This window comes from Lutra lutra, chromosome 13, assembly GCF_902655055.1.
Source record: "Lutra lutra chromosome 13, mLutLut1.2, whole genome shotgun sequence".
Lineage (NCBI taxonomy): Eukaryota > Metazoa > Chordata > Mammalia > Carnivora > Mustelidae > Lutra > Lutra lutra.
In genome coordinates, this window is record NC_062290.1 from 10,954,849 (window position 1) to 10,980,521 (window position 25,673).

Here is a 25,673-nt window from a genome sequence, read left to right on the forward strand (position 1 = left end):
GAGGCATTGCTTTGTACTTAGTAAGTCACCACGTCCCATCCAGTCTGCCTCCTAAGTAACTCTTGGAGCTGCCCCCGTCGCTGCATATACACAGCCTCTGCCTTTACTGAGACCCTGGTGATTCGTTCCTGGGGCCTTTGCAGGAGCATCTTTACTGATTTTTAAGTTCATTGCCTTGCGGCATGTCCTCAAGCCTGCCACCGGAGCGATCCTCTGCTCATAAGACACCGGTCCCTGAAGGTCCTCTAAGTGGGGTTCCCCATTGCCCATGAACCAAAGCCCACTCTTCCTAGCTTGGGACACTGAGATCCCTCCTGCTCTGGCCCCGGCTGCCTTCTCCAGATGCTCCTTCCACTTCCTTCTTGGCCTTCTCTTGCCTCTGTCCGAAGCACCTTCTCTCTCCAGCGGTTCTCATCTCCCGGACCCACTCTGTGAAGGTTTGGGCCTCCCTGCCTGCTTCCCTCTGCGGGGCTCTCCTTCCCCACCCTTCTTCACCTTGCCCTCCCCCGCTCCTCTCGGGACCCCCCCCCCCCGGGGTCACTTCCTCTGAGACCACCATGCTGTGGCTCCCCAGCACCCTGGGATGACCTCTTTTGTGGGATTTCGCTCACTCTTTTATTTATTCGCGTGCAGGTCCTTGAGCTCGAGCATCCAACCTTCATCTCTCACCGTGTCTACATCGTCTGATGCTTAGCACATGTTTCTTGAACTACGTATTTGAGCCAAGGAGTAAGCGCGATAAACTGTCAGGTGACAGAGAGACGCGCTTGGGTCACATCTCCAAGAAAATCTATCTTTGGTGACTTGTATCGAGGCGATTTCTGAGTTCTGCCCATTTTGGAGGAAGTACCCGCTTTCCCTGCTGTGCCTGCCAGGTTGGCACTGAGAATGTAATGAGGCAGATGATCTCCATTTTTAATCATTTGAGATTATTTTGAAAAACAGAACTGATTGTGCCTGTCTTAAGCCATTTGTATAACAAAAATAGATTTATCTTTCAGCTGTTTTCTCATAGAAGCAGTCTTGTAGAAGTCACAAGACTGGACTTCATTGAATGCCGTGTCGTCTTTGGGCATATGTCTTGTCTCCCTAGCTAGTCTGTGTCTCAAAGGCCAAAGCTTTTTCCGGTTCCTTCCCTGCCAAGCCCAGTATCTGGCCTGCTGTATATACTCCGTACCTATTGCAAGATCATGTAAAAAATTCTTTCGAATTGAAATTTATATGTTAATTTTAGGAGAATAATTAGGAACTATTTTTATGTTCATTTTTAATTTACTATAATTATTTCTTCTCCAACATAACTATGAAAAATTTAAAGAGTCCCCTGTCACTTAATTAACTTGATAAATTAGTACATGGTACAATATTTATTGATAACTGTGGGGGAATGACATGGATGCAGAGTACATTAGTGAGAACTCATGTTGATAATCCAAATATTTCTCACTCTTTCAAGTGGGAGTCCTACTGGGCATGGTCCTGGTAATTAATGGCCCAAATGACTTATTTTACATTTATTATCATTTTTTGTTGAGCAGCAAAGTTATTAATCTTTAACTAGTGTGGGACGAATTTTCTTTCTTCACACAAATGTCTGTCACCATAAATATTAATAGGTTCTCAGAATTTAATGAGACCGGTCCTAAGAAGACTGAGCCTTCTGGATGCGCAGAGTGGGATCTTTCTTTCTAGCTATGGATGGCAAGCTCCAAGTGTGTAGATCGGATTCTCTTCTCAGCTGTGGGCACGGGTCACCAAACAGATGATTTTCTCTACTACTTAATTTAGCGTTCTGGCTCGTGCTCACCCCTTAGCTGTAATTTTGTTCAGCATTAGTTTCTTGCACTTAGTTTTTTCTTACTTTTTTTGTGTTGGTTGCACATGAGTTATCACTCCCAGTTACCCTTAAAGAGGAAAAACTGCTTCAGATCTCATTTCTGTTAAGTTCAGGCATATCACCAACTCTACATCTCTATACCATACCTTGAAAGATTATTTGTGGAGCACCTGGGTGGCTCAGTTGGTTAAGCCTCTGACTCTTGGTTCCGGCTCAAGTCATGATCTCCAGGGTCACAGGATCAAGCCCTACATATAGGACTCTACACTCGGCGAGGAATCAGCTTGAGATTCTCTCTCTCCTCTCCCTCGGCCCCTCCCCTCACTCATGCGTTCACACACTCTCACTCTTTCTTTCTAAAAAATAAATCTTAAAAAAAAAAAAAAAAGATGACTTGCCCCAAAAAGGCATAGATAAATTCACTGTCCTTCAAATTACGTTTTATACTCTAATCCCACGAAATATTTGACGTGCTCCAGCATCTCAGGTCATGAGTCGCGCTCTCTATGCTGTTATTATTTTGATACCATCGCAATATAAACAGAAAGCAAAGTCAAAGTTGCTGAGCAAATAAAACCAACTCCTAGAATCAGAGTGTTTGAGCTGGAAAGAATCGCAAAGGTCCCTGGGAAAGAATAGATCTGTGCCTTCCACACTCTAGTCTGGGAGAAACAAACCATGGACGTAGATGTCTTTGCCTGGCCAAGCTAGATTTCCTTGTGAGAATAAAGACGTTATCACATGAGATGATGCTGAGTGAAATAAGTCAAGCAGAGAGAGTCCATAATCATATGGTTTCACTTATTTGTGGAGCATAACAAATAGCATGGAGGACATGGGGAATTAGTAGAAGGCATTTGGGGGAAATAGGAAGGGGAGGTGAACAGTGAGAGACTATGGACTCTGAAAAACAATCTGAAGGGTTTGAAGAGGTGGGGGGTGGGAGGTTGGGGGAACCAGGTGGTAGGTATTAGAGAGGGCATGGACTGCATGGAGCACAGGGTGTGGTACAAAAACAATGAATACTGTTATGCTGAAGAAAAAAAAAGATTAAAAAAATTTTTAAAAACACTAAAAAAAAAACTAAAGGACTGGAATAAGTTTTCTACTTACAAATCCTCTTTTACAGAGATGCTCATTTTGAGATCATTATACATTCATAGGTAGTTGGGAGGAATGATACAGAGAGGACATAGATAGTCTCCACCTAGTTTCCCCAGTGGAACATCTCGTATGACCTGAGTCTAGTATCAGAATCGGGAAATTGACATTAGTGCTGTGCACTGACCTTGATTTTACCAGTTTGATGTACACTCGTCGTGTGACTGCTTGGGCATATGTGCAGGTGATTTTGTGCAATTCTGTGTGTATACAAGTGGACTGGACCACCACAGTTGAGTATGGAATAGTTTCTTCACGCTACCCCCATATACATAACCAGAGCCACCTCTCTCCCTCCCGGCCCCTCCCCAAACCCTTTCGACCACCAGTCTGTTTCCTCTCTCTCTCATTTTGTCATATCAAGAATACCATATAAATGAAGTCTTAGAGGCTTTGTTCCAAGATCGGCTTTTTTCACTCTGCAGAAGGCACATGCAGTCCATCTAAGTTACCATGTGTATCATGCCTGCCCCTTTTCCATTGCGTGGTATGGACATACCGCCGTCAAGCCATTCACCTGCTGGAGAACGTGTGAGCTTCCCTAGTGCTGGACTGTTCCGTACAAAGCTGCTGTCAACATATGCACGCAGGTTTTTACATAAGCGTAGTGCATTTCTCCAGTAGAAATGCCGAGTGTACTTGCTGTGTCTCCTGGGAAGCACACGATCAGTGTTGTAAGGACCTGCCTGCCAAACTCTTTCCTGGAGCCACTGCGCCGTTTCCCATTCCCGCTGGTAGTCTGTGAGCGATCGGATTTCTCTTCATTCTCACTGGTATTTGCTGCTGTTGGTACTTTTTGTTTTAGCTCCTTGGACAGATGTGTATTGAAGTCTCTTGTTTAAAACTTACTTGAGTAGATACTCCAGCAAAGCAAAAGACACATTCAATAGGAAAGGATTTAGCGGGGGAACATTAGGATATTGGTGACCGATGAAATGGAAAAACTTCTGGTTAGGTAGAATGGCTGATGGCGTGTCTGTGGGACTTAATGCAATCGATAGGGGTTCCTGAGAAGGCGAGGCCAAAGGTACAGGACTTCGCCACATGTGTTTCTAGTAATAAGCCTTTCTAGGAGACTTTGAGTGCTCATTGGACTTCGTCTAAATCTACATTACAGCCTTTGCTATAATTTCTGTTTCTGATTTATTTTGTAATTACTTGGGTTTGTGTTTAATGTTTGCTTATTAAGATCTGGTCCCCAGGAGAACAGGAACTATACGACTTCATTTTCCTACCCCTGAAATCACTTCAGATCATCACGGTTGGCTCAGTGTTAGTCCTTCGGGGAAGCCCTAGGGAGATCAGTTCATTTAGGTGATGCCTAGTGGCCCCGCTGAAGCCTACATCACAGCTGTTCATCAGTCCTGGAAGGGGGCTGACGTCTCTCTGGGCTTTTGCTGGTGGCTCCAGCTCAGCCGTGGTGCAGGCGGGGAGTGGCAGGTGGTTCTGCTGGTAGTTAGGGAAGGTGAGATGGTCAGCTCGAGAGAGTTCGAGGGAGCCTTCAGAAGTCCGGTCATTCTTCTGTGTTGTTCTTAACCTTCTACCTGCCAGGGGATACCTCAGTGCGAGCCAGACACGTAATTCTCCACACTCTGCAAAACCAGCTTTTCCCGTTTGGGGTGGAGGCAGGCAGGGTTCCCTCTTAGACAGCACCTGGGGATACCAAAGTGGCTTAGCATGTAGAACACATCGTACATAATATATAACCCTTAAATAGATGTACACAGTACAGCACTTAACACATGATTTCCTGGACAGTAAAGACGTATTTCCAAGGCTCACTGGATCTGCAGGTGGGTTCAGGTAACATTTACTGTGAACTTGCTCTGAACCAGAGCGGCCCTTGACATTGTAGTTGGGCTTTCATCGATCCTCACACTGGCCCTGTGACGTGGTGTGATGTCCTCTCCAAGATGAAGACGTGGAGACTCGGGATGGGTGACACTTCCCAGGGCCCCAGAGCTCATGTGATGGGTCACCACTTACACCCAGGGGTCTCTGACTCCAGGCGCAGGCCCCCCTCCCAGGATGCACCCTGTAAGGCGTCTGTAGGTGCAAAAAGGGAACATCTCCCAGAATGAAAACATTAAGTACCAACACGGATTCAAGCAGGCTGGGCTGGAAGCGTCTGGTGACTGGTTTTCCTGCTCTGACAAGGAGCTGGTGGAGACATAGCTGTAGGGGGGTCTCTGTCAAAGTAGAGAGTTCGATCGGACAGGGCGAGGAGTACGTGGAATCTTGCAACCTTCTTCACCAACATAGGGAAAGAGGAAAACAGTGCCAAGGGACTGAGGAACACAAAATAAAGTTAGTAAACCCAAATGTTTAATGTTAAACATTTATTGGAAAGTGTAAGCAAGCCCATTAACACTCACCAGCCGTGACCAACACGTGCGTGTGTGAAATCCTATCAACTTAAAAGCAGAACTTCTTTCTGAGAAGTGTGATGGGCCCGGTGGAGTTCAGTGGTTTTCAGAGATGGTTTTTCACGTGTTGTGCAGAGGGAGATTGGGTTCTAGATGTGCTCTTGGCTCCCCTGTGAGCAGCTTTCAAGAATTCTCATCGGCCGCAGAAATGATAGGATTGTCAAGTCGGTATTTGTTTTAACCCTCACTCCTGACCAAACAGAGCGCTATGAAAATTTCTACAGAAGGAATGGCAGCGGGAAGCTGAAAATATCTTCGTTGGCCCCAGGTAACTCCTCTTCCTTTTCCTCCTAAAAGATCACCTAAAATTAGACAACTCAGATCTTCCCTGAGGGGTGGTGGTGGCCCCATGTCTAAGCAGCTTTCATTTGAAGTAACTTAATGCACAGAAATAGAAATATACAATAATTGAACTTAATGGAAGTTGAAGTCCTTGGGTTTATGAAGTAGAACAATGCTGTGTCTGATGCATTTAGGGTTTTCTGCGTCAGTGTGTAAAGAACCAGCCTGTCTTTGATTTTGTAGCTGACCAGAAATCTAGAGGTAAGATCTGTGTAGGTTCCCAAATGGAACGACTTACACAATATCCCAAGGGAGGCAGGAGAAGGAAGGAAATGTCCCCAAGGGCTATCTCCCCTCCCCACTGGGAGTCCTGGGAAACCAGAGAAGGGAGCTGTAACAGGAAGGGGACGTGGCTTCAGGCACGTATGACGGTGGCAACTCTGCCTTTGAAGGCGGGTCTGGTAAGGCTTTGAGGTTGGCCAGTGTGGATCCGGTTGTGGATGCCAGCACCAGTCTGTCACATAGATGACCTTGTGACATAGAGCAGGGCTGTCAACACCTAAACCAAAGGAGACAAAAAGCAGCAAACCCTAGTAGCTTAGAAAATGGAGTTGAGGCTCCATAGCTTAGGAGAAACTTCTGGAATCTGGTGACTGACTGAGTTGCAGAGATCGAAGGAGTCTTAGAGAGCTTCCTGGGTCTGGGAAATGATCCAAAGTTTAGGAAATGGTTCAGAACAGTCTTGTGGCATGTTACCCCACTTGGGCTGTGTGCCTGTCAAGCAAGATCTTGTCTTCCTCCCAGAAGCCTTCAACTCCAGCAACTGGGAACACTTCTCACGGGGAAAATTGGGTTGATTTGAACAGGGCTTTATTTTATTCTTTTGACATCCAGGGCTGAGTCCCCGTGCTGCTGCAGGAAAGAACCCCGGGTGACTGCCTTGTGAAAGGCAAGGTACTTCTCGGGCCACATACTAGTACTAGGTCTTCCCAAAAGATCAGCACATACTGGTCTTGGAGAGGCTTTGGATCCGGCAAATAGCTCTTCATGGCCATCAGTATCAGTCAACACTTTTTATCAGGTCCCTTCCCCTGCAAGCGAATGTTCCTTTGATGTCACCACTGTTCTTCCTTCAAAGACATTTTGAAATGCGGTGCTTTGATCGGGCAAGTATAACTCTTCTGTCCTCACCTTCTGTCCTTGCTTTAAGCAAGTAATTTTGAATGGTTGCTTGGTGTAAGTAAGGCTCTGTGCGAGGTCTGTGGGAGGTACAAAAAAAAAAAAAAAATAGACTACGGTCCTTATATTTAAGAAGCTTGGAATTTACAGTCAAATCTAAACCATCAAGCTCTTATTCATGGTGGACAGACACTCTTCCCATTTTTCTTTCTCTGTCCATTAGAAAGGTCAGAGAGGGCGAAGGGGGTACGATTTCTTCTTTACCCAGAGAAGGGGAAGACAAGTGGCTGAATTTTCCCTCATTTATTGGAGTGGATGTGGAAACGTATGCCAAGCATGTCTCACCAAACAGGTCGCCAGCCCCCAGAAAATCTCTACTCAGAAGGACTTGGTCCTTTTAATACATGATGTTTAAACGTGTTTACAAAATAATGTATTAAGACATGTTTATTTATAGAAACGAAGTATAAAGAAAACCCAAAACTCACCCAATGTAGAAGTTGTATGATTATACATCTGTAGTCACGTGTAATCTTTGAAAATGGTAGATGGCTATTTCTTGTGCCTCTAAGGTATACTTTGATGACTGCAAACTTTTTAAGTGAGCACAAAAACAGGGGTACAGGTCAACCCAGCACAGCCCTGAATTCTAAATCACTGCATTAGACACAGTGAAAAACACATGATTGCCATAACCAGGCTAAGAATTGAATATTTATTTCTGTCTGCGTTACCAGCCAAAATTGTGTGGCTTGTCACAGCCTGTTTTTTCTCTTTATTATATTAGCAAGGAACACTCCGAGCATTATTGAAGAAATTAAATTAAATTTAAAAGGCAATATTCAGCTTTAACTGACTTATACCTACAGTAATTCAGGAGCTGTATACACTCCAAGGAGCCTGCTCTGGGTGGCAAGACAGACCCTTGGATTCATTTTTACCCTACACCGATGTGTCCAGGGACGTCCACCTGTATCAAAGCCTCAGGACTGGGTTGGCTTGAAGAGTGGAGTTAACACAAATGCTTTTGCCTATCATTTTCTTCTTTATTTAAGGACTAGACTGTAGGCCAGCTGGAAAAATTACTCAGAGACTTTGAGACATCTTCCTTTCGGCTCCGCATTTGGTTGATTTAGTTATCCGTCAGCTGTTCTGTGATCAGGGAAGACGAGGGTTGAAGATAGCAAGTTTCCTGCTTTAACCATTTTACCTAAGATCCCAAGTAATTCATTTCATCTTTACCTCTGCCATCTCTAGTCTGCCATCAGCAGAGATAGTAGGAAGTTACCTCTAAACAGAATACAAATGCATTTCATCTAAGCACCTCGGTATATTAAACTTTATTTTTAAGAAGTTCAAGTATATGCAGAAGTGGACAGAACAGTGTGAAGGACCCCAGTGTGCCCTGTACCCAGCTTTGTGGATTTTCAGCTCAGGGCTAAACGTGTGTCTTCCCACAGCCCCCTCCCCTCCACTGAATCTGAAGCACCTTCTGGGCATCGCATTATTTTTCTCAAACGTGAAGAATCCCTGAAAACTAAAGCCTCCTTTATTAAAAAAAAAAAACAAAACAATCATAATTGTATTATCATGCCTTTACAACATTAATTCTTCCCGGTCAGTGTTCAGATTTCTAACTGTTTCAGAAACAGTTAGTTAGTTTCAATTAGTGTTGAAACAAGGGCTACATGTCAAGCACCACCCCTCCCCCGACTCGGTCATGCATTTGTTCTTTGTGAGGATATTTGTTGAAGAAACTGGTTTGTTTTTCCAGCAGTCCAGCTATTGCTGATGACGTCCTCACAGTTTCTTTTAACATGTGCATCTCTCCCTGTTTTTCCTGTAGATCAGTTGTTGCAACCACAGGCTTAGTCAAACTTAGGTTTGACTTTGTTTTTGGAGTTGTTTCCTCTCACCAGGAGGCATGTAGTGTCAGGATGTCTTTCTTTCTGTGATGTTAGCAGATGTTGATGACCACTGACTAGACCTGTAAAATGGTGCTGTCATAGGGTAGCCAGAATGCTCCAGGGGTTTCCAAACAAGAGACTGCCTAGCACATAGTAAGTGTTCAAGAAAATATTTACTAAATGGACTAATTTCCATCAGAACCCCTGTGACATGAGAAGTAATTAGAAGAAACCTTGGTTGCCTAAGATCTGATTACTGAAGCATCTCTTTTCCTCCTGGAATCCCAGTCCTTCTCCATTTTGCATCAAGTATCATGCCCACATTACTTGACCACCTTCTGATTTTATCTTGGCCACACTTACTATCTTTTGGTACTGGGTGCCAAATTTTAAATGTGGCCGTTTTTCAGAAGGTCTTTGGGACTCATCCAGTGATGATCCTTTCTCAACCTCATACCAGCTTAACTCCACATCCCTTACAGATTGGAAATACAGAGAGACAGAGGGCAAGAAAAGTAAGCAGGCCCTGAGCTGTGTTTCAGAACAGAGAGCCAACGCTGAGCACTCTTGGTTGGTGTAATAGTCCTTGAAGGTGATCCCACCCATGACACCCTCTCCTTGCAAAAGTGTCCTAAAAAAGTGACATTCTTACTAGACTCTAAGATCAGCCTAGTTTATGGCAAAATAAGCTTGCCTCGTATCTGCCATTTAGTTGTATACCTACTAATCAGGATACATAAAGTCTCTGTAACAGCTTGGTTTTTGCCCTTAACATGGTTCTTACAAATACCCCTAGTGTGGGTAGGTTTGAAAACGCTATTAGCTTTATTCTTCTGACAATACAGAGGATGTAATCACAGTAAATACTTTCAATGCTAAAGGTTTTTCCACAAGCATTGTGATCTTGAAATGCAGTATCGAGCTCTTATATTTGAGATGGAAGATGTAGGGCTCTGTGTTCTTTGCTACTGAATATTTTGGTTTTCATTTGCTTGCCCACATGGACAGCAGTATAAAAAAATAGACATTTCTGCTCTGATCAGAGTACACAGCAGGGAACAAAGCAAAACAAGCCTTTGGTGAGCAGAACAGTCTGGTGTGTATGGTAGGAAAAATACAGATACAACCCGTTTTATTCCATGGAGGTATCTGATAATGTGCTTCAGTTTTCAGAGGGGAGATGTGTTCTCAACATTTTATGGAGATCATGAGTCTGGTTTTCATGAAGCTAAGAGATGAGACAGGCTTTGAAAAACCAGCAAGAGTTGAAAAGAATAGGAAGGACCTTCCAGAAGAAACAGAATGAACAACACCTTTGGGGCACATTTATGGGTAACTAAGTGATTCTAGCTTAACCAGCCTGGAAGAGGTCTCTAGACAGATGTTAAATAACAGGCAGATATTGGCTGGGGCCACAGTAACAAGAACCTTCCGTGTCTCATGAGCCATGGTGAGAGGCCGAAGGCTTTGACCGAGGGGCGTGACACAACCTGGTCAAGCGAGGGCATCTTAAATAGATGGGAAGGTGGGAGAAAGAGAAGTTGAAATCAAAGCATTAGCACAAAGGAATGTTCCATTTGTAGAAGCTGCTGGATTGGGCAGCTTAGTGGAAGGAAAAGGAGTCAGGACATCTGGAATCCACAGACTAATATGGAATAAGAGAGAGAAGTGAGGGAAAGGAACTGCTTTGGGGGAAAATAAGATTTTAGGGTTATACCTAGACAGTTGCATAGAAGGTTAGGAATGTCCAGAAGTCCATTGGAAATACACAGGCCAAGAGCTTAGGAGAGAGTTTGACCTAAAGAAAAGATTTTGGGAATTGTCTGTAGAGAGATAATAGCTAGAATCTGTGCACTAAGAGATGCTCACAATTTTTTTCCACTTCTCCCTCAAACTCCCCTGCTGCCATCCATATTCAAGTTATCATCTTTTTTTGGAAATTTTTTATTTGAGTGTAGTTGACACATAATGTTAAATTAGTTTCAGGTGTACGGCCTAGCGATGAGACAAGTTTAAACATCATGCCAGGCTCATGATTTCCCTGATAATAAGTGATGTTGAGCATTTTTTCTTGTGTCTGTTGGCCATCTGAATGTCTTCTTTGAAAAAATGGTCTATTCGGTCCTCTGGCCATTTTTTAGTTAGGATGTTGTTTTTTGGTGTTGCGTTGTGTGAGTTCATATATTTTGGATATTAACTCCTTAGTGGATCTGTCATTTGCAGACATCTTCTTCCATTCAGTAGGTTGCTTTTTGTTTTGTTGATGGTTTCCTTCTCTCGGCCAAAGGTTTTTGTTTTGATATAGTCCGAGTAGTTGAATCTTGCCTTTGTTTCCCTTGCCTTTGTTTCCCTAGGTATGTCAAGAGACATACCTAGAAAAGTGTTGCTATGGCTGATGTCAGAGCAATGACTCCCTATGCTGTTTTTAGGATTTGTATGGTTTCCACTCTCACTTTCAGGTCTTTAACCCATACTGGGTTTGTTTTTGCAGAGGGTTTGAGAAAGTCGTCTAGTTTCATTCTTTTTGCATGCATGTAGCTGTCCAGTTCTCCCAGCACCATTTATTGACAAAGTGACCATCTTTTCCCCCATTTGAAAATTCTTGCTGCTTTTGTCATAGACGAGTCAGCCGCACAGGTGTGGGCTTATTTCCGGCTTCCTGTTGTAGTCCATTGATCTGTCTTCGTGCCAGTCCCATTGTGTTTGGATTACCATACCTTTGTAGTGGATCTGGAATTATGATACCTTCAGCTTTGTTCTTCTCTTTCAAGATGCCTTTGGCTGTCCAGGAACAAACCAGAACAAATAATACTAAAATGTGTATGGTATGTCAAACACCATCTCTTATCTGGACTGTTAAAATACTCCTCATTCAAAAATAGGTACCCCTTGTGTGGGGTGTCTCCACAGCACCCTGACTTCCTCCTTCTAGGCCTTATTCCAGTCTGTAATTGGGGCTTGGGTAATTTTGAGGATGATATTGTCAATTTTACTTAACCCTGAAGTTCTAGCAACTTCCATGGTGCCTGGGACCTACTAGAGGCTCGGGTTTTTTCCTCCAACAGAAAGAGTGAATGTCACTGCTGAAAAGTAGAGAGGGAGAAGTGTTAAGAGAGAACGAAGATGTTCACCAAAGGAAAGGCAGGCAAAGACAAACAGGAAGGCGGGGAACAAGGGCTGAGTGTAAGTGGGGATTCCAGGGGTGGTGGTCAGCAGGGATGAGCCTAAAGGGGGCAGAATAACAGTGACAGTAGTTGCTCCCATTGATTGGGTTCTCTGTATATCCTGGTTACTGTCCTAAGACTGGATGTGGATTAACTCGGTCTGCACAGTAACCCTCTAAGGTCAGAGTTCCTATTATCTCTCTTTTACAGATGAGGGAACAAGGCGCAGAACAGCTCCGTACCTTGCACAGGGACACATGGGGAAGCCATGAGTGAAAACAGACTGCCTGGCTCCAGAACCCAGAGCCTCACCCACCGCCCAGCTGCGCCTGCTTCTTCTAACAAGGGGACGGGGACAATGTGCAGTGAGTGTGGGCACAGAAGGTGGAAACGGAGCAGGAGGAGCAGGCAGTCTTACTGATCTTTAGCCATGGAGAGAGGACAGCAGTGACAACATCACATTTCCCACATTGGGTCATAAATTCTATAGAAATTCTATGAATAAGAGTCTTCCCAACATAGCACCCGGGGATAAGAACCTGAAGAAAATGCTTTCTTTGGGAATAGAGAGTTTTGATCATGTCTTCAGGATTTTTGTACCAGATGCTCCAGCACTGATTTTTTTTTTTTTTTTTTACTATCTTCCAGTATTGTTATTGTCTTAAAATAGTCCTTGAGAGAGAAGGAGAAGAAATCTGGCTTTGACAGTAAATACCGTTTTGCACAGCAAACACACAGCTAGAAAACCCACCAGCAACAGCCAGGTTGGGCAGACATTCTAGAAAAAAAGTGTTTTCGCCCCTGAGTGACAGACTTGACTGATGGGTGTCTGTCATGTCACAGAATGTTGCATACTCCCGAGGCTCACACATGCTAAGATTTTGGCAGATATATTTGATTCCTTTAATTAAGGAACTGGGAGGATATGAATAACAACTATTTTGTTCCTAATTGATGCAGATCTGCAGGGCACGTGACTAAAATCTGTTCCCAGAATTTTTTTTTCATTACGGAAGTTTTGGAATTTGACTTAAAATATATGCCTATATATTTCTCTTCTTCTTCCTTTTTTTTTTTTTTTTCTTTTTTTGGTAGATGGTGACTTTACCTAACCCCAAATCTAACTATCATGGTCACTTCCCACACAGTGGGAACAGAATGTATCTTTTTTTGGTGTGTGTGTGGGGGGGGGGGGTTGTCCCACAAAGAGAACGTTTCTTTGCAGCGAAAAAGGAGATCACAGGGAATGACTTCCAAAGCCCTGACTCCCCAAGTAACAGTGGGTGGGTGTCTCTTATTTGGGCTTAGGATGAGTATTTAGACAGGGAAGCCTTGTTATCAGCTGTAGACATGGGCAGAAGATCGCTCGGATGCCTTAAGGTAACGCGCCTATACATACATTAGAAGTTATATAAATGCAGCTTGTGCTCCCCTGCTTGGGTGGAGATTTTGGCATTATAATGAGGGAGAAGTAGATGTTGGTCTTTCCAGAGGTAACTCCATGGTCCTTCTGTGCAGACTCCTCTTTTTTAAGCTTTTCACTCTGAAAGCAGGAGCCTGGCTTCCCAAAGACAATTCAGTATCCTTTAGGGACTCTGACGATCCAGCTTGAGAACACAGAGAAAATGATTCGCTTTTAAAAATTTAGGTGCAGCTGGGGCGCCTGGGTGGCTCAGTGGGTTAAGCCGCTGCCTTCGGCTCAGGTCATGATCTCAGGGTCCTGGGATCGAGCCCCGCATCGGGCTCTCTGCTTGGCAGGGAGCCTGCTTCCTCCTCTCTCTCTGCCTGCCTCTCTGCCTGCTTGTGATCTCTGTCTGTCAAATAAATAAATAAATAAAATCTTTTTAAAAAAATTAAAAAAAATTAAAATTTAGGTGCAGCTTTTTCATAGTGAATTCTCTGTGGAGGCTTGTTGTTATTGTTGTTGTTTTAAATAAACCAGGACAAATATTTGGCGACTTTAAAGCATCAGGAAATCAGGAAAACATCAGGAATTAAAACTGGACCCCGGCCTGACTTTGGATCACTTATAAAAGACACCCGTTGGGCGCCTGGGTGGCTCAGTGGGTTAAGCCGCTGCCTTCGGCTCAGGTCATGATCTCAGGGTCCTGGGATCGAGTCCCGCATCGGGGGCTCTGCTCAGCAGGGAGCCTGCTTCCCTCTCTCTCTCTCTGCCTGCCTCTCTGCCTACTTGTGATCTCTGTCAAATAAATAAATTTTAAAAAATCTTAAAAAAAAAAAAAGACACCCGTTCCCTTTGGCCTGTCCTTAGGCAGGAGAAGAGCCTCTGAGTACAATCCAGATGGTTCAGGTTGAATCTTGCATTGAGAATTTAAGGAAAAATACTTGATAAAGAAGGTTTTTCAACAAGCAGAATTCCCTTGCAGATACTCTGCAGAGGAGAGAGAAAGAATTGGGACATTATCACAAGGACCTTTCCATTTTCCCACACCTCGCTGTAGAGCGTGCAGGATTCCTGGCAGGAATGCCCACAGCACAGTCCCAGGGTCCTATTAGAATTTGATTTTGGAGCCTGGGTACTGCTGTGTGGGGACACTTAGCAGTGGGGCGTCTGGACCGTGCAGGGCATGAGGCTGTGAATTTTGCTCACTGACAATGGGCCTGTTGGCCCAGATGGTGGGGCCATGGAGTTAGAGCCCTTGGACCAGAACTGCGGTGCGGCCAGTTGTCCGTTTCTCATCAGACACTCAACCCAGAACTTTTAAAGGGTCCCAAAGGGTGCTGGTAAGCTGGCCAAAAATGCAGTCGTATTTTTATGAGCTTTTTGTGCATTTTTGTTGTCAGAAGTGTCACCTCAAGGCTGTTTACATCAAGACAACTTCTGTAGCTTCTCACACCAGTGTGAGCCATGAATTTCCATGACTTAAAGTCAGGATGAGGGTACCTAGCAGTTAATTGGGTATTTTCCCTGTACCAAGAAATTTTCCAGGCACTTTCTCTGCATTTCCATGTTGAATTTTCACAAGTACCCTCTGCAGTGTGTAATAATATTGTCGGCCTTCCGCAGAGGAGGAAACAGGCATAGGGAGGTGATATGACCCACCTAGGTCAGAGTCCATGCCCTTTATCTTTTAGGTCCTTACCCCAGAGCCTCTCTAGGAAGGGACACGCGAGCTCTGGTACCTGGGAGTCAGAAACCTGGCATCTGCAGCTGGTGATCCCCGGGCAGGACTATGACCCCGTCTCAGGGGGTGCTGTTTCCAAGACACCCTTTCAGTATGGTTGACAGTTAGAAAAGCTAAGGTCCTTCTACTTTTTTTCTTTTTTAAGATTATATTTATTTATTTGAGAGAGAGAGAGACAGTGAGAGAGAACATAAGAGGGGAGAAGGACAGAGGGAGAAGCAGACTCCCCATGGAGCTGGTAGCCCGATGCGGGACTCGATACTGGGACTCTGGGATCATGACCTGAGCTGATGGCAGTTGCTTAACCAGCTGAGCTGCCCAGGCACCCAGGTCCTTCTACTCTTGCTTTTGTCTGAAGAAAGTGTCCAATATCTGTTAGTGTTTCTTCATAAGAGGTTGGGTCCTTGGCAACCGTGATACAAAGCTGGTTTGCTTTCTTACTGGACTCCATGCTGCTTTATGGAGGCATGAGGAAGGTGCTGATTGGTCTCCTTGGAGAACCAGCCAATGGGTTGGATGCGGAATCATTGGGGCAGTGGTGAGGAATTCTTCCTGCCACCCTTCCCTCTTCCTTCATTCTTGGCTCCACTTCTTCTTAGGTTAGGGAAGCTGGGTCCACATGACTATCAGGTCACATGACTATCAGGTCAGTCTCTTGGGTTAGAAAGTTCCATGGCGTAAACCTCTTAAATAGTAAGACTCTACTCTCAGCTCTTGCCTGCCTCCTTTCTCGAAGTACTTAGTTGAGTAAACTGAGTGATGAATCACTGATACTCTGAATAATTGATACTCATGGGCAGCCCCCCTTGGTTTTTCCTCATTGATGCATGAGATCCAGGGATAACCGTATTTCTGGAAGGCCAGCTATATCATAGTTCACAGACCGCCCTTACGGAGGCCACAGGTGTATAAATCCTCGGGTCCAACCCCTGATTGCTATATCTCTATCATAAATGTCTGATCGAAGAGCAATCGGGCTCCCCTGAAACTAATAACATACTATGTATTAACTAAATTGAATTTAAATTTTTTTAAAAAAATTTTAAATATATAAATAAGCATTTGGGCTAAAGAGTAATGAGGAAAGCGTATGGAATTCTGGGTCTTCAGTCTCTGGTTAAAGAATTATCCATACACTGTGCCCCTCAAAGACATTCCCTAACTGGTGTATAGCAACAGATTATCCTGCTGATTCAGAGACAACTGTTCTGCCACACAGGCTTGTCTTCATTTCTGGGCTGTTTTTGATTTCCTGAGCAGCTTTGTATGAGAAATGCCAGGCGTTAAAAAAGTCTCAGCCCACTAGGAGAAGAACTTCATCATAGAGGAAAACACCCCATTTTCATGCTCTCCTCCACGGAAGAAGCCTCTTGAGTGTCGAAGCCCCGCCCACCCCGGGAAGCCATGTGTAATACCTCTTCCCTTCACCTTATTTCCTGCCATTTTCCTGTCAGAGCGTCTCTCCCTCCTCTGTCTGGCTGCCTCCAGCTACTCTTCATTCCTTCTCTTCCCCACTGTTTGCTGAGTGGATAACTAAGCGTGAAGTCCTGTTGTTTGTTGAGATCATAATTTTTTTAAAAACAGTTCTGCTGGGAACCAAGTGGCCACTTGGAAACACCAGCTTTCCCAAGGAGACCATGGAACTCCAGCAAGGTTAAGATGTAAAGAACGGAATTCAGACAAAAACACATTCCAGCTGAGTCCTCATGTGGAGGAGCATACAAGCATGTAGAGACCCTTAGTTGGGGGTGTCTGTGCTCTGGTGTTTAAGAGTGTGGCCACTGGAGGTGACTGCCTGGGATCACATCCTGACAGTGCCACTTCTAAGCTGTTGATACCGAACAAATTACCTTGTCTCCCTCTGGCTCATTTCATTCCTCTGTAAAATAGAGACAGTGGTAGTACCTCATCCGAAGAGTTGTGAGGGTTGGATCTGAGTGACCTCCTTAGAACCTGGCACATCGGAAGTGCTCAATAAATGTGACAAGGGAAGCGTTCACGGAGGGTTAGGAAAAGCTGTGCTTGCTTTAGGTTTGCATTAAAAATATCATCTTGGAGCCGTTGTGATAATCCCTACTGAACTTGACCTAATAATAACCTCAAATATTCTGATTTTGCTTTTCCTCCATCCGCCATGCCCTGGAAGGGATGTGGGAGCTGTGCGTCTGCATCTCTAGAACTTTCTGATTCTCTGCCACTGAGACTTACCCCCTTCCGTTGACAGGCCACCTGGTTCTTTTTCTTCCGCAGGTGCTGGAGAGCTTCAAAATCATGGACTATAGCCTTTTGCTGGGAATCCACATCTTGGACCATTCCCTCAAAGAGAAGGAAGAGGAGAACTCACAGAATGTGCCTGATGCTAAGCGGTCCGGGATGCAGAAGGTCCTCTATTCCACGGCGATGGAATCCATCCAGGGTCCGGGGAAACCCGGAGATGGGATCATCGCAGAGAACCCGGACACGTAAGTGTGCCCGCCCACCTGCGCACCCTCCTGGTCGTGGCCTCCCACGGCAGTGGGTCATGACATGCAATCATGTTCCCTCCATGGGGACTCTTTGAGAACGGATTCGTACCTGGTGCTAAAATGGGTCGAGCAGCCTTCATTTCTGCTCATCTCCGGGTAACTAGATGCGTGGCGGTGCTTCCGGTGATTCCCATTCTTTCCCCCGGGTGCTTGCCTTTTTCAAAGGGCTCCATTTCAGAACAATGGCCGAAAGTGTTTCTGTCTACCCCCACCGGCTCCATATTCAAAACGTCCCCCACAACGGGGAGAACATACTTTGAATTTGAATCAACGCGTATTTAAGCAAACACGGGGTCGGGATTGCATTCGTCTTTCAGAGCTCCTCATCTGCAGGAGAGGACTCTCTTCTTCTGGATCCTCTACCCCCTGGCAGATGTGGTCTCTTGCCTTAGCCAGATGTGCTGGTAACTGCAGGATCCGTTTGCATAGATAAAGTCCACATTGACGAACAGAAACACTTGCAACCAAGGAAAATTACTGCAGTGGCTGACTGTCACGTGCATTTACCAGCTGGGCAAGAGAGTGAACGGAAGGCGTCGCTTTCCTTGGCCATTAGCGATACTGCCTTTTAGGAGTCTCCAACAATGACTAAATCACGGGCATATTTCACTTTTTTTTTTTTTTTTTTTGGTAAAGATTTTATTTATTTATTTGACAGACACAGATCACAAGTAGGCAGAGAGGCAGGCAGAGAGAGAGGGGGAAGCAGGGTCCCTGCTGAGCAGAGAGCCCAATGCGGGGCTCAATCCCAGGATCCTAGGATCATGACCTGAGCTGAAGGCAGAGGCTTTAACCCACTGAGCCACCCAGGCGCCCCCATATTTCACTTTTATAAAGGAATACATATCATACATATCAAACTTTTAAAAAAATCCTCGCTTCTCCATCTATCTAAATGCCCAATAGTCCATTAAACAAGGGATTCCGTATCAGTATAGGGAACTACAGAGCCATAAAAAACACATTAGCATTGAACACAAGCAAATGTCTAATCATTTAGTGATTGAAGAATTCAAGTTATAAAGCATGTTAAACCGTTGCTTTTGTGGACTAATAAACACCTACACACATGCATTTACACTGGAAGGGTGTACCAAATGCTAATAGTGGTCCTTTGCCTCCTAGGAATGGGTTCTTTTAAATATGTTTCACTTCATAGCAAATAGGTAAAAGTATTGCATTTTTAAAGGGGAGTATTTAAAAAATACTTTAAAAATTAATTCCTGTAGTTTTAAAATAGGAATAATTTTTTGTTTGGATTCTTCCTGTCCAGCTGTCCTGAGTCAACAGCTACATTTTCATTCTCCTGTGTGGGAAGTTCAGCATTCTGGATTCCCAGGGAGACCTTACCCGAGGCAAAAAAAAAAAAAAAAAGAGAGTGGGAGTCCAGAATTCTTAAAGTCCATTTTTATTTAGTCTGTTTATTAGAAGTGATTTTTAACTTTCCATTATATGCCATAAATTATTTTCTCTCTTGCTCTATCAACAGAATGGGAGGCATTCCAGCTAAAAGCCATAAGGGAGAAAAACTACTTTTATTTATGGGCATTATTGATATTCTGCAATCATATAGGTAAGAGATTTGGGGAAGTAACCTTTCCTTATTTCAAAATAAATCAACAAAAGGTATTCTGAAAATCCACCGAATGGGAATGATTTTACATTCTCATTTGTATGTTTCTGTGTCTTTATGTTTAGGTTAATGAAGAAGCTAGAACATTCCTGGAAAGCTCTGGTCTATGATGGGGTATGTGATTATCATGTTCCTTGATATCTATATATTTTTCTGATTTCTCAGACGTTAGGGTGTGTCTAGGAAGTCGCGTCAGCAGAGAAAATGATGTCTTATTTTTGCGTGAAATCTGGACACACTTAGGAAAGGAGAGGATGCTGGGAAGAAGGGGAGACTCTTTGCATGGGCCCCGGAAGCTCAGGAGGACGGTTGAAATAAGGTTATCACAAGACTGAGCTGTGGCGTGGTCTGAACCTGACTTTGGTGGTCCACAGCCCGGGATTTGAACCCTGCCAGACACGTTGGTTGTGATTTGGCCTCTCTTGGCCTAGTTTCCCATCTCTCCAAGAGACATGGTAATAGTACCTAGTACTTGAGTTATTGGGCTGATAGAAGGATAAAATAAAATTATGCCCTTTAGTTTTCAACACAAGACAACATAAGACATACGAAGTTACGGTTGGATATAGGACTAAGACTGACTGGAATGAGGATATCTGTTGAACTCAGAATTGTATAACCAAAGAAAACAATCAACTACCCACCAACAGCCCCACTCCCCCACCCCCGCTCTCTCTCTCAACCCATGTAACACACATGCACGTTCCTCTCTGGATGTTAGATTTGAACTTTCTGCTGCTGACAGAACGTTTACTGGCCTCAGCCTCCCTCAGTTAATAACCCAAAGTGACACTTCCAAAGAAGGTATCGGTCAAAGATTTGCTCACACCTTTTTTTTTTTTTTTAAAGATGTTAGCAGATGCTTTCCTTTGAGAGAAGATAAATTACAGATATCATTCTTGTCCTTTATTGGAAAGAACACTTTCCACTTCCTCAGTTCTGTGGAAAACTGGTAATAACCTTCCAGCGTGAAAGGTCTGCGTTTGTCTACAGGCTGAGGAACGGGCTTCCTCAGAACACACTTGTGAACAACAGAGTCACGGGTTTGTTTCTAAGAATTAAATGTAGGCTTATTATTCAGATCAAAGATTCCTTCTATTTAAAAGCCAAGATGGTAGGTTCAATTTTTTCCCTTCCTGATTAAAGTAGAGACTGAATAGTATCTTCACCATGGAAGGGAAATAGTAAACACCTTCTGTTTTCTGAGACAACGTTAATTCCCTGTTACCAGGCTAAGATTTCTGATGGAAATGACCTAGGTCTCCACTGGTCAGATGCTGCTGAGAGGCCCCTACCTTTGTCTAGTTAAAACACATCTTCCATTCTGCTGGGTTTGGTTTTTTTTTTTTTTTTTTAAGAGTATCTCTGTATTGAACATGTATTTGTGGAATTGTGAAAGCAGTAAATAAGACTCATTTTTGTTTGTTTGCAAATGTGCCTCTTACTTAAACAATGTTTCTTCACGCCAAAGAGAAACACGGTCCAATCTCTCTTGGAAGGCAAGGTCTGAGTCTCAATCATCTTGCACCATAAGATATTTCTAAGTTACTTTGCCTGTTGTATGTGTCCATTTCAGACAGAAGCTGCATGTCAGACCAGCCAGAAATGCCCGCCTCTACAGCATTCCTAACGGGCTAGAGGACCAGTATGCCTTGGTCAAAGAGGCTTTCTCTATACTGTGTCCTTCATAACATGCTGTTTACAGAATGACCTTCTGCCTCCTGTAATGCCCTGTTTCATAGATTTAAAAAAAAAAAAATAGAGGCACCGAGGCCTTGCCTTCTTCCTGGATCACACAGCTGTATTAAAGCTAGAACTAACATCAGAACCAGGTCTCCAGACCTCTGGTCCAATGTGGGTTTTTTCTTCCAAACCCAGAGAAGCTGCTTTATACCATCTAAATTTAAATTTTCAGAACTTTTTCTATTAGAATACACAAATGTAGAATGAAAAGGGCACATTTACTATTTCTAGAAATGTGCATCTTGGTTAGCAGATACGTGATTACTGAATAAACATGTAGAATTAGCTTCTTCATCCATCTCTTTTCCTGGATTTATAATAAAATGCCCCTCCAGTCCTGAAGACTCCTGCCAAGCACGAGAGAATTGAGTTAACAATTCAATTCAGTTCAATTCTATCTAATTAGTAGATAATTCAGCGAAGTGGAGGTCATCAGTCAGTCTTGTCCCCGAGGAGTCTTCCCAGTGTCCGTGCACCTGATTACTATGAGACAAAACCACACTATTTTCTTTTTAACCTCCATGTCACTCTTACATTAGGGTTGTTTTGCGTATGTCCCCAATTTTTGTCCCTGATTGAAAGCAGTGTTATCCTTTATTTTAGATGAAACACTGGTTGCCTGTATGTTAAAAAAAAATAAGTAAATAAAAATCTAAAAGCTTCACAGGGCACACAGTGGAATGAGAATCCGCTGTTTTGTTTTATAAAGCAGTGTCCTTTGGCTGGCTCCCCCGTTCCCCTCTCCGTACTTTCTTTCCTCAGGAATATCTGGAAACTTTGCCCACAGTGCCTTTATGCCTGTTTCCCCAGTCTCACTCCTGGGCACCACGGGTCACACAGATGACACGTACTGCTCATTTCTGGCTACCAGCATCCATGCCTCCTGGCTCAGGACTTTGGGCCAGCAGAGAACCGATTGCATAGATCTCTCTTCTGGCTTGCAGTGATCTGAAAGGTAAACCTGTGCCACCCGCTTTGTCCTTCCAGGATACCGTTTCAGTTCATCGACCAAGCTTTTATGCTGACAGGTTTCTCAAGTTTATGAATTCCAGAGTTTTCAAGAAAATTCAAGGTAAGATTCTTAGGAATCTTTTTTTTTTTTTTTTTTTACTTTTAGCACTTACTGACTTTACTCTGGGCAATCTTTGCAAGATTTTTATTAGAAGGGTTTGGACTATTCATCCCCAAAAGCTGTGGTGACTTAGTAATTATGATGAAGTGTTCCATTAGGTATTTACTGATGCCATAATCATTAGAGTCCCAGTTTGTGGTAGGAAAAAATAGAAACTGCCTACATGTCAAACCTTATATTGGGTATATATATTATGGTGCAATCTAATGGAATAATATTTAAAATAAAAATCATATTAAAGGTCCATTTAGGGGGCACCTGGGTGGCTCATTCGGTTGAGCATCCGACTCTTGATTTTGGCTCAGGTCATGATCTTAGGAACAAGATTGGGCCCCAAGACCGGCTCTGTGCCCAGCGAAGAGTCTGCTTGGTATTCTCTCCCTCTCCTTTTCCCTCCCCCCTGCTCCTCCTCCCACTCACATGCATATACCCACATGCTCTCTCTCAAATAACTGAAATCTTTTTCTTAAAGATTTTATTTATTTGTTAGAGAAAGCAGCAAGCGGAGGGAGAAGCAGGCTCCATGCTGAACAAGGAGCCCAATGTGGGACTCAATCCCAGGACCCCAGGATCATGTCCTGAGCTGAAGGAAGCTGCTTAACTGACTGAGCAACCAGGCATCCCATTTAGTTCTTACAGATACAGATATATATAGGCACACACACACACACAGAGTTATTGGTTTGCATACATAAATGCACAACAAATTCTTTTTTTTACATTTTTATTTATTTGAAAGATTGAGAGAACAAGTGGGGGGAGGGGCAGAGGGAGAAGCAGACACGCCCACGGAGCAGAGAGTCCGACATGGGACTGTATCCCAGGACCCTGGGATCATGACTTGAACCAAAGGCAGATGCTTAATGACTGAGCCACCCAAGCACCCTGCACAACAAATTCTGATGGGATATATAAAAGCATGATATATCACATTAACAAGGAAAAGAATAAAAACCATATGATCACCTCAATAGATGCAGGAAAAGTATTGGACAAAGTACAACATTCATTCCTGTTAAAAAAAACTCCACAAACTAGGCTTAGAAGGAACATACCTCAACACAATAAAGGACATACATGAAAAACCCACAATTAACATTATACCCAGTGGTGAAAGACTAAGAGATTTTCCTCTAGGATCAGGAACAAGACAAAGGATGTCCGCTCTGCAGCTGTGGAAGTTGTAGCCGTAGCAGTCAAACAAGAAAAAGAAATAAGGCCATCCAGATTGGCAAAGAAGTCAGATTTTCACTATTTGCAGATGACATTATACTACATATGTAGAAAACCCCAAAGACTCCACCAAAAAAACTACTAGAACTGATTGATGAATTCATTAAAGTCACAGGATACAAAATTAATATACAGCAATCCATTGCATTTCAACACAATAATAATGAGGTAGCAGAAAGAGAAATTAAGAAAACCATCCCATTTACACTTGCACCAAATATAATAAAATACCTCAGCATAAACTTAACCAAGGAGGTGAAATAGTTGTACTCTGAAAACTAGAAAACACTGAAAGAAATTGAGGATGGCACAAATAAATGGTAAGATACTCCATGGGCATGGATTGGAAGACCCAGTGTTCTTAAAACATTCATACTACCTAAAACAATCTACAGATTTAACGGCATCCCTTTCAAAATACCAAGAACATTTTTCACAGAACTAGAACAGGTCATTCTAAAACTTGTATGGAACCACCAAAGACCCCGAACAGCCAAAGCGATCTTGAAAAACAAGAACAAAGCCGAAAGTATCACAATCGAAGATTTCAAGATATACTACAAAGCTGTAGTCATCAGAGCAGGATAGAAATAGACACATAATAATATAGGACTGAGACTGGAAGGAAGCCCAAACCCACATGGTCAGTTAATCTATGACAAAGAAGGCAACAATACACAGTGGGGAAAGACCATCTCTTCAACAAATGGTGCTGGGAAGACTGGATGGCAACACACAGAAGAATGAAACTGGATCACTTTCTTAACAGTATACACAAAAATAAACTCAAAATGGATTAAAAACTTATATGTGAGACCTGAAATCCTAAAACTCCTTGAAGTAAACATAGGTAGTAATCTCTTGGCTATCACCCTACGCAAAATATTAATGGATGTTTCTCCTCAGGCAAGAGAAACCAAAGCAAAAATAAACTTGTGGGACTACACCAAAATAAAAAGCTTTAGCACAGTGAAGGAAACCTACTACATGGAAGGAGATACTTGCAGATGATACATCTGATAAGGGGTTAGTATCTAAAATATATAAAGAACTTATACAACTCAACACACACAAAAAAACTGATCAAAAAACGGGCAGAGGACCTGAATAGACTTTTTTTTTTCCCCAAAGAAGGCATACAGATGGCCAGCAGACACATGAAAAGATGGTCAGTATCACTAATCATCAGGAAAATGCAGATCAAACCACAGTGAGATATCAGTTCACACCAGTCAGAATGGCTAGTATCAAAAAGACAAGAAGTAGCAAGTATTGGCGAGGATGTGGATAAAAGGGAGCCCTTATGCACAGGTGGTGGGAATGCGAAATGGTGTAGCCACTGTGGAAAAAAGTTCCTCAAAAAACTGAATGTAGAAATACTGATTAGTAATTCCACTACTGGGTGTTTACCCAAAGAAAATGAAAACCCTAATTCAGAAAGGTACATGCACCTCTGTGTTTACTGCAGCTTTATTTCCAATAGCCAAGACATAGAAGGAGCCCAGTGTCCATCTACAGATGAATGGATAAAAAAGATACCGTGTCTATATATGGTGAAATATTACTCAGCCGTTAAAAATGGTGTCTTGCAGAGCACCTGGGTGGCTCAGTGGGTTAAAGCCTCTGCCTTCGGCTCAGGTCATGATTCCAGGGTCCTGGGATTGAGCCCCGCATCAGGCTCTCTGCTCAGCAGGGAGCCTGCTTCCTTGTCTCTCTCTGCCTGCCTCTCTGCCTACTTGTGATCTCTGTCAAATAAATAAATAAAATCTTTAAAAAAAAATGGCATCTTGCCATCTGCAACAACATGACTGGACCTTCAGGGTATTATGCTAATTAAATAAGACTAAGATCAGTAATACCATATAATCTCACTTCTATGTGGAATCTAAAAAAACAAATGGACAAACTGCTGCTTGCCAGAGGGGATGTGGGTGGGGGATGGGCAAGATGGATAATGGGGATTAAGAGGTACAAACTTTGAGATATAAAATAAGTCATGGAGATGAAAAGTACAGCATAGGGATTCTAGTCAATATTATGTATGCTGGCTAACTGAACATAATAAAAAAAATAAAAAATAATCCTAGTAATGATATTATGTAGTGATAGATGGTGATCACACTTCTCATGGTGAGCACTGAGGAATGTATAGAATTGTCTGTAATCAATATGTTATGCATCTGAACCTAATACAACATTGTATGTCAATTACACTCCAATAATAATTTTTTTAATTTTGAAAACTAAAAAAAATACAACTTTAAGATGCTTTATCAACTGTAATTCTATTAAAACCCTTAATGCT

General features: G+C 43.2%; 1 protein-coding gene across 5 annotated transcripts in view; it reads left to right on the forward strand.

Moving 5' to 3' along the window:
* The window catches only part of PIP5K1B (phosphatidylinositol-4-phosphate 5-kinase type 1 beta), a 290,783-nt gene that overhangs the window by 191,009 nt on the left and 74,101 nt on the right, over positions 1 to 25,673 (forward strand). For all 5 annotated transcript variants that reach the window (XM_047701150.1, XM_047701151.1, XM_047701153.1 and 2 more), the window contains 4 exons: positions 17,353 to 17,564; positions 19,117 to 19,200; positions 19,326 to 19,374; positions 21,991 to 22,075. In XM_047701150.1, the coding sequence (XP_047557106.1) occupies positions 17,353 to 17,564; positions 19,117 to 19,200; positions 19,326 to 19,374; positions 21,991 to 22,075 (430 nt within the window). The remainder of the gene's footprint in view (positions 1 to 17,352; positions 17,565 to 19,116; positions 19,201 to 19,325; positions 19,375 to 21,990; positions 22,076 to 25,673) is intronic.